The sequence below is a fragment of the Schistosoma mansoni genome, chromosome 1, assembly GCF_000237925.1.
Source record: "Schistosoma mansoni strain Puerto Rico chromosome 1, complete genome".
Lineage (NCBI taxonomy): Eukaryota > Metazoa > Platyhelminthes > Trematoda > Strigeidida > Schistosomatidae > Schistosoma > Schistosoma mansoni.
The window spans coordinates 4258838-4267532 of NC_031495.1; the positions used below are offsets into that span (position 1 = coordinate 4258838).

At 36.0% G+C, this 8695-nt stretch overlaps 1 protein-coding gene across 1 annotated transcript; it reads right to left on the reverse strand.

Moving 5' to 3' along the window:
• Positions 1 to 706: 706 nt before the first annotated feature.
• Smp_176460 (hypothetical protein) lies at positions 707 to 4694 on the reverse strand (the record flags this gene model as incomplete). Its single annotated transcript, XM_018793032.1, has 5 exons — positions 707 to 766; positions 1453 to 1684; positions 3626 to 3942; positions 4187 to 4364; positions 4501 to 4694. The coding sequence occupies 5 exons, from the start codon at positions 4692 to 4694 to the stop codon at positions 707 to 709; spliced, it is 981 nt and encodes a 326-aa protein (XP_018647585.1).
• Between the last annotated feature and the right edge of the window lie 4001 nt (positions 4695 to 8695).

An 8695-nucleotide genomic window follows, 5' to 3' on the forward strand; every position in this document is an offset into this window, starting at 1 on the left:
CATTGTGAGATACAAAAGAATAGAAGAAGACTTCAAATGATACTGATTTTATCTCTAAGTAACACTTGAAAAGATATTTAATACCCCTCATTATAGTACGATCGCTTTATAATATTTTAACTATGAATTAGTGAAGTCAAAAGTATAAGATAACTCTAAAAGTCAGAACCAATAGATAGGCGAAAACCGAAGCCATCTTCACTATGCAGATCGATTTTGAGCCATATCACTTGATGTCCTTAATTATTAATCGTGGTAATTGGATGGACCTCAACCAGGATTAGAACAATATTTAATTATTTCGTGGACTGATGTCATGTTTTTATATGACCGACCCCACTTTTTCTCCAACCTATTACTATGTCAACCGATATTTTATTAAGACAGACGATGGTTGGGTATAAGTAACGTATGTCCCAACAACCTCAGTCGATGATGATTCATCAACGGAATCGCTTATTACCCTGCGTCTAACTTTACTAGTGCTCACTCGAATGTTCTAACATACGCCAGAATGTTTCACATACGACCAAATACTGGTAATTTATAAATGTATTCTGAATATGGATATACTGCACAGTAGATTGTTGATTCATTTGATAACCGTGACATGTGATTTTTTAAACCAAAGTTTGAATAGCGGGAACAATTGGCTATGGGAATGACCTTGGCTGATTTATCTGACTTGAATATACCGCAAGTGCTTTTACAAAACTGCACTGAAGACGACTATGCCGTTGAAACGTTCTCTACAAACAATACCAGCCTAGAATATAAAATAAACAAGATGTTTAGGTTTTGAGATATGACCAAGTGAAATCACTTCGGCGCACAACTAGACTATGTACACGACAGTAACTGGATCTAATACACTACAGTGAGAAAGATCTATGAAATAAGAAAGGAAATATTATCATAGCAAATTAGTGAGGTTTTTGAATCTTTTCCCATATGTAAAATATCTTAAACGCTATTGGTTCGTTGTATTTTTGAGTGTGTTATTTTGTAATGCTGCCCAAGGACAATTTATTGTTGTATAAATACGTTTGATTTTTCCCCTTATGATTGTTGTGCTTCTGGCTGCTACGGAATACACTTTCCCCGCTTCCAACTTGGGCTTCTTACTCTAGTTAGCTGGGTCTGGGTCGCGTCAGAATAGCTAGCTTATAGGTCTTTGGTTACAAGTCTTTGTTCCGTTCGCTAACTAGTGAATTCGAAACGCTTCAGATATAACAAAATTATTGACAAATCCATGTTTCTATTGAATTCACAAAGGCAATATGCTTGATTTCGAAACTCAAGACAAATACTTCAAAACAGATTCAGACTACTGGATCAATACAAAACAACCTTTAAGATGTGACTAATTTTTAATTCTATCTGACCAATACTGAAAATTAAAGTACGATATTTAAAAAGAAATGGAGATTTTTTTTAAAAGTACCAACATACTCGGACAGTAGATGGCTGATGGATAATTGAGTCATTTTCAGTTGAATTAGATGATATTTTACTGTAATCCAAAGAAGCAGATGAAGTGCTAACATTCGCACGTCGTCTTCTTTGAGTATTGGCTGGCTGTACTCGCCTGTGTCGAGGAACAAGTGTTGGAGGAGTTACAGGATCGGCAATGACTCCTGGAGAATTCATTACCTCAAGCAGATGAGACGAATCAGTTTTCTTCCTTGAACGGATCAAACATATCAGATTATTTTACTCCTATAAGATCAGTTGTTTTTTGATAAGCTTTACAGAATAAATTTTACATGTGGGGCGAATCAATTAGTTAGCTAAACATAACATAGGACATGAGTGCGTCGGTTCAAGTTTGCACACCACAACAGCATAACCAGATGTGACAATGGTATGTGCAGAAACAGCATTAGCAGAGGTGAAAAAGATTAATCATACAATATATGGTTTGAAAAGAAAATATGGGTTCGTGGAATAAAAAAATGAGACTTGGGACCTACATGAGGACAAAGAGTGGACGGATATGGACCATCGTGAACGATTTTGGGTCAAGTCACTCAGTCTCTGAACACTGGTCACAATAATCGCATGGATCCCGACCAGGTATTATGTACTTATATACATGGCTTAGTTCAATAGCCAATGGTTTCATGGACTTACCTCGCGTTTGTTTTAGACACCCTTACCTACTTTCCAACCTACTTCTAGACTTGTAAGCATCATCCGTCGAGATAGGTGGTGGTTGAGTATACCACCCCAATCGACGGGGATCCACTGTCTCGTCAATAAACTTGCCATACTTACCTAGCACCTTGCTACTAACTTCAGGACTGATAACTCGGTGATCCAAACATACACGAGCAATGCTACGATTATTCAGGTTTTCTATAACTTGAATCGCACAAAATCCTGTGACCCAACTCCACGAGTACCATTAAGCCCTCTGGACCAAGCATTCTTTAAGTATGTGGTAACTTAAACTACCCAGTATGTAAAATTGATTTCCTTGAAATCTCAGAAAAAAGTACACCATATTGTTTCAGAAACTTCTATCTTTATTATTCGTGTAAAATACCGCTTGTACTTCTACCAATGTATATACAAATAAGACAGTCAGCGATATGTAGCTATAAAAACGCAAATAGTTGGAAACTTAAAGCAAGATAATGTGAAAGTGAGTTAAGTTCTAATCTGTTGGAAGACAAGAAAACAGCAAGTAGGCGAAAAAAATATAATCAGAAACATGAATTATTATAATCATGTATCAAATGAAATTTCAATACACCTATAGAAATTATAACCCTAATGGGAATGAAAGTATAACTCATAACTGTTGTGGAAAACCTGATTACATAGAAATCGAATGTCAACAAAATGGAGGAACTAATTTAATTGCTTATATAATAAAACATTGACCACTGGCTGGTGAAAACCCAAAAGCTCTATGAAATCAAGACAGGTGAACGACATTTTTCAATCTATTATGAGATGTCATCAAATAGTGACACATCAGAATTGAGGAGACTTTAAAGATAGGTGAAACTATCTGCTCATTAGCTACTTCACTTCGTAAAGTTAAGCTCGAATTTCCAAACAAAAGTGATTCCCCTAAACAATACTCAACGCCAAGAGGATTCTAAAAACTTTAAAATACAGTATATGTGAACGTCATTGCATTATAAAAACAAGGAGTAACTCGGTCTTTACTCTTATCTAATATATGGACACTCGAACTAGTTCCTGTAAGCTAATTTAAGTATATAGTCAATCAATGAAATGTTTAAACGCTAAATCAATAAAAAAGGAACATTACAAATCTATTACCCAACCTCTTGTGAGTCAGCTAAAACTATGTAACATCAAACAGTGCATCTTGATGCAATATTACTTGAATTAATGGTCATACTACAAACTCGATCAACAATAAGGATTATGAAATACGTTGATCATTACTCAGTTAACGGTTACTAGAGTCTCTAAAACCACATTTTAAGGTTACTAAAACGCCTGTACCAAACAAATTGGACACAGTTTTTGTAACAAATTAACTGGTATAGGGATCTAAGGTTTCGTTCTTCTAAATTGGTGCAGGCATCACTTACATTTTCATGGGACTTTGTGACGATTATGTCATACATTTTATGTAACCTACCTTTTCGTTGACCTCACATTTGGATTCTTTAGGACACTTTTCGTCATCACTAAAGATTCAGACTGATGAGACAGTGACTGATCACTGACGATAGGAGTTGCCTTGCGTCTGGGTCGAAGTTGCCGAACTGTCGAGGGAACGACAAAAGTTGATTGAACTGATGAATTAACGACTGAACTATCAGATGAAATGTCACATTTCCTCTTGGCATGACGCTTTTTAACCGTAACAATCTCTGAACATACTGCTTTGGATGGTGCAATATTCCCCTTATCTGGAGATGTGCAATTAGCAACTGTTTGTTTATTACATTCCTTCTAAAATGAATGTTTACAAAGAAATGATTAAAAATGATCTGTATGGCTAATTTACATTGTTTATTATTCTTTTTCGTATTTTCATTTAAGTATAAAGCACTTAGTAAAATCTCGACATATTTGCTTAAGTTTCCGTCTTTGTACTTTTGCAATCGAGTTCCTATTAGTTTCGAAGACCAATAAGCCGTTGGATTTCAGGTTAAATACAAACATTATACAAGAACCACGATAAAAGAAAACGCACCTGGGGATATTTAATTAGACGAGGAGTAGACACATTGACAGGTGATGATGTGAACAATCCATACTGTTTTGAGGATACCATATGTGAACTTGTCTGCAAATCACCATTTCTAGAAATTCTATTTGGTTTCAGTGACAAAGAAATATCGAGTGTAACAATGTCACATGAAGTTCGAAGGCTAAGTTATAAGGTGAGAAAGACAAGTAGTAAAAGGTTAAGACAGTAAATACAACTAAAAAACTTATTATCATCAAGAATGAATGTCATAATCAGAGAGAAAGTCAGTCAGTTAATCATAACGTAGAAAAACCTACCTTGTGTTTCCATAGTTATCAAAAGTGAGAGTGTATTTTCTAGCAGTGTCGAAAACAGAAGTCCTGCGATTACCTGACTCATCGTAAATAGAACATTCACCATTTGTTGTACCATCAAAGATGTAAGATCTGTCCACAAAAGACTGACCAGGTGGTGTCCGTGGAATTTTATCTCGCTTTTGAAAAGGATCCATGTACTGAATCACAAACTCTAACCCTGAAGATTAGCAAGACAGAAGAGCTGAAACACTACTTCGACAAAAATCAAGTACGAAAACTTGTCAAAAAATAATAAGAAAACCAGGCTGTAAATATGCCAACTGTATTTTGCACTAATATCTGTTAGGAGGTTACCTCCCTAAAAGGTAACAGTTTTGAAATATCTTGAACGTGAATTGTCTATAGTCGCATAAAACAACCTGGATCAACATGCATTACCCAAAAATAGTAAAGGAATCGTTTTGTCTCTCAATGAAATAAAATTATTTAGGCAGTCATGTTTTATAAACATAATGAGGGAAAATCAACAGTCATCACTACTCATCAAATATATAGTGAACAATTAAATTAGGTCTGCTTTCACTCACAGAAACCTGAGAATTCTGGCAAACCACAGTCTGAAAGTGAGGACAATCAGGTTGGTTTTATACTATAACCGGAATCAAAGGCTAAAGATCTTGAGTCTGATGGCGTAGATGTACTGAATCCTTATGTATTGCTCGATTTTGATTTGCAATACTATTTTGTATTTATAACTTTCCGAATTCATCACTTCTCTTCGAATCATACTGTTGTTTACATATAATTTCTAGGGTTATAACGGTTCGACTCTATTTAATAATTGACAAGTTATGAGCCCAAAAGACTGTTATAGGCAAGACCGACGAGGTATTCGGGTTGATAAAAATTGAACTACTTGAATTTCGGTATCGGATTCCAAAAAATTTATTTCAACTCGAGTCAAACTGTTTTCTTGAACGAGACTTTGATTAGAACACAGGAAGACATGGCGGTTATATATCTTTTGGCATACAGATTTTCTCACTGGTTGGTCAACTCGTTAAACCGACTATCAGATGGTTTATTACCGTGGTTTATTCGCGAGACAAATTATACGCAAAAATTGATCGGGATATCTCAGCTTTTTGATTATGAACCTAAAATGCATTCGCCTACGTGGAATTCATTGAATTGTGACAACTTATGGAACAACATGACCAAAGCAATCAAACATAATTCAGGCTCATGCAGTCAGACAAATATCATATAACCCAAACTCATTATCTTGGGGAATTTCGGGGTTTTCCCCAAAGTCGTAAAAACTACGGCAGCTTTTTCCGAAGTCTTAGGAAATTTTGAAGAAAACTCCCGAAGTGTTATAAGATTCTGGGGAAATATTTGGGAAAACCCAAATTTTCCCAAAACATTTACGGGTTTTCCCTCAGACCTGGGGAAATTCTGGGGGTTTTGTGTCATATCCCCGAAGTATTCTATAGAGGCTTCCTTAATGCTTACCCAAATAAGACTAAATTTCCCCCAAAATAGGGAGATTGAGAATAAATAGGGGATTTTATGAGTTAGGTTATCATCCACGTGTTAATGTTTTATTATTATTTATTTATTTAAACACATATATATTGGTACCTTTACAAATAATAAAAGTTACTCGGATGAGAAATTCTAACTCTAGGCTGTGATACTGCCCGGGTGCCCAAACCGATTGTAATTGTACAAAAGCAACAAAACGAATTTATGTGACGTACCAAGGTCACCGACCCGAAGGAACGAGGTTATTTATCTTTATTTCAATGTTGATTATTAGTAATATGAGACAGTTGTAAAGCTTGTTCGATTTTCGTAATTTCAATCACGGCTTGACATAGCTTGAAAAAACTGAAAAATATGGGATAGTTTTTACGTCTAAGTGTTTGACTTCTCAGAGATGCGGACCCAAGACCTCAGCACCATATGCGTAGCCAGCAAACTAACTATAAGTCACGACTTGAAAACTACTACTCACTGCAATGCGGCTGCTTCCAGAGGTTGTCGTGCGCTATGGTCACTTCCCCGAGCATTTTAAATGCTTTGACGAGGAGATGTTTCTAATTTTATATCTCACCTATGTAAGACCACACTTAGAATACTGTATCCAAGCAGCTAGCCCATGTCTGATAAGGGATACTAAATCACTTGAGCGTGTCCAGCGTATGGAGACAAAATTAGTGAAGGGTCTTTCCAAACTCCCTTACGATGAGCGTTTGAAACGTCTAAACTTTTTACCCTTATCTTATCGTAGGAGACGAGGTGACCTTATACTGGCATTTCGTATCTTTAATTATGATTTGGGTGTTAATATGTCTTATCTTTTTGCTCCCTCCAGCACTAATAATCTCCGAGGTCATAGCAAGAAGGTTCAGAAACCGCGATCTAATAAGCTAAAGGTGGGGTCTCGTTTTTCTCATCGAGTAGTCAATGACTGGAACGCATTACCAGAACAAGTGGTATCAGCACCATCAGTGAAAATTTTCAAGAAGAAGCTAGACCTTCACTGGAAGGTAATCTGTCAGGATTAATACAGGTTCATCAACCTACTATCCTTATTACTGAAGACTGAAATGTCTGAGTTTTCTTGAGACTACCTTGAGTGGTTATTCGAACGGTAGTGCTTTTACATTGCCATATTTTTTTTCCAGACATGTGTATCTGTGCCTTGTTCTTTGTGTATATAGTAGCTCGTGATTATTTACAAATATAAACCGCTTTAAGCCTGAACATTTGGTATCAGGGTTGATTTACATTTCCGGTGTCAAAAATTTTGTTTTCTGTAACTGTTTTGATAAACACACCTAGAAGTCTTAACGTTGTCTCGAAAATTAGTTCTTCTGCCGAAAACTATGAATCGGTTTTAACGGTTGTTCTGATTCCTAACATGACTAATGGTAGGGATTCTGTCCATTGAATCGAGTTTGAACGTGAACTTAGGACAAATCTGGACTGATGATGGAAACATTTCACCAACACATACTTGTGAAGGCGATACATTGTGTGACGTATTCTGTTAGCTCTTAGAAATTTCGAAGAGTTGTTGAATAACTGTAGTAGTCAGAAGTCTTTGAGTTATTGTATGAACTAGTGATCCCAGCAATAACGCAATTTAATCAAGAAGTATTAGATGAGCATGAACGAGTGTACTTTATTTGAAATTCAAAATCAGAACAGTCATCAATACAAAAAAATCACTGATTCGTATAAACACTACAATAACCCTGGGTTCCTTCATCAGTTGTCATTGTGGTGGGTATACCAAAACTAACCAACCGGTATAGGATACACCTTTATAGGCTCCTATGTAAATACGGAGAAAATCCCTCCATATCTGTTTTTTAATGACTGGTTCATCGCAATCCTATAGGATGTACTGTTTCTTTTGTTGTTATCTTTATATTGTATGTAAGTTCTGATTTTTGAGTGTTTGCAGCTATTCTCTGAAAATTCTGAATCCTTACTATTTCAGTGTTGTTGTTTAGCCTTGCAATAGCTGTTTTATTTCTCTTTGACTTGGTATTTTTTGTCGCGCTGTCCATCCTGGACTGTCATACTTTGGTTGAGGTTTCATGAACTGATTGATCTGTTTCGTGAGGTTGGTCCTAAGGCACATTCGTTTTGTGCTAGGGGCGCTTGTTACTGTTCACTTGTATTTAATTGTGTTTTTTAATAATAACTACCGTCTTTCTTGTTGATTGCTCGAACTTGAAACAAATCTAATTGGTCTGCCTTTCTTATTCGGATAGAACATAATCCCTTGACTGGTTCAAATATTTCTCTCATTGTGACAATTAGGCTTTACCAATTGTCTGTACCCGTTGAAAAAGTACCATTCATGTACCACTACTTCTGTTTGTAGTCGCATCCTTTCCTATAACAACTTTTCTCTTCATCTTCTGAACCATTTTAATCGTTTGTTTTTCTATCACGAAATATTTAGATTTTCTTGAGACGACTTTGAAAGGACCTTCAAATGGAGGACTGAGTGGTGCTTTTATTTTGTCACATCTTATCCATACGTGCGTGCAATTGCTTAGGTCTTTAGGTATATATACGGCGCGCGATTGTTCACGAGTATTAATCGGCTTAAGTTTAGACATGTGATCTCGTAGTTGATCTACATAATTTTCTATATTAAGTTTTTGACTGT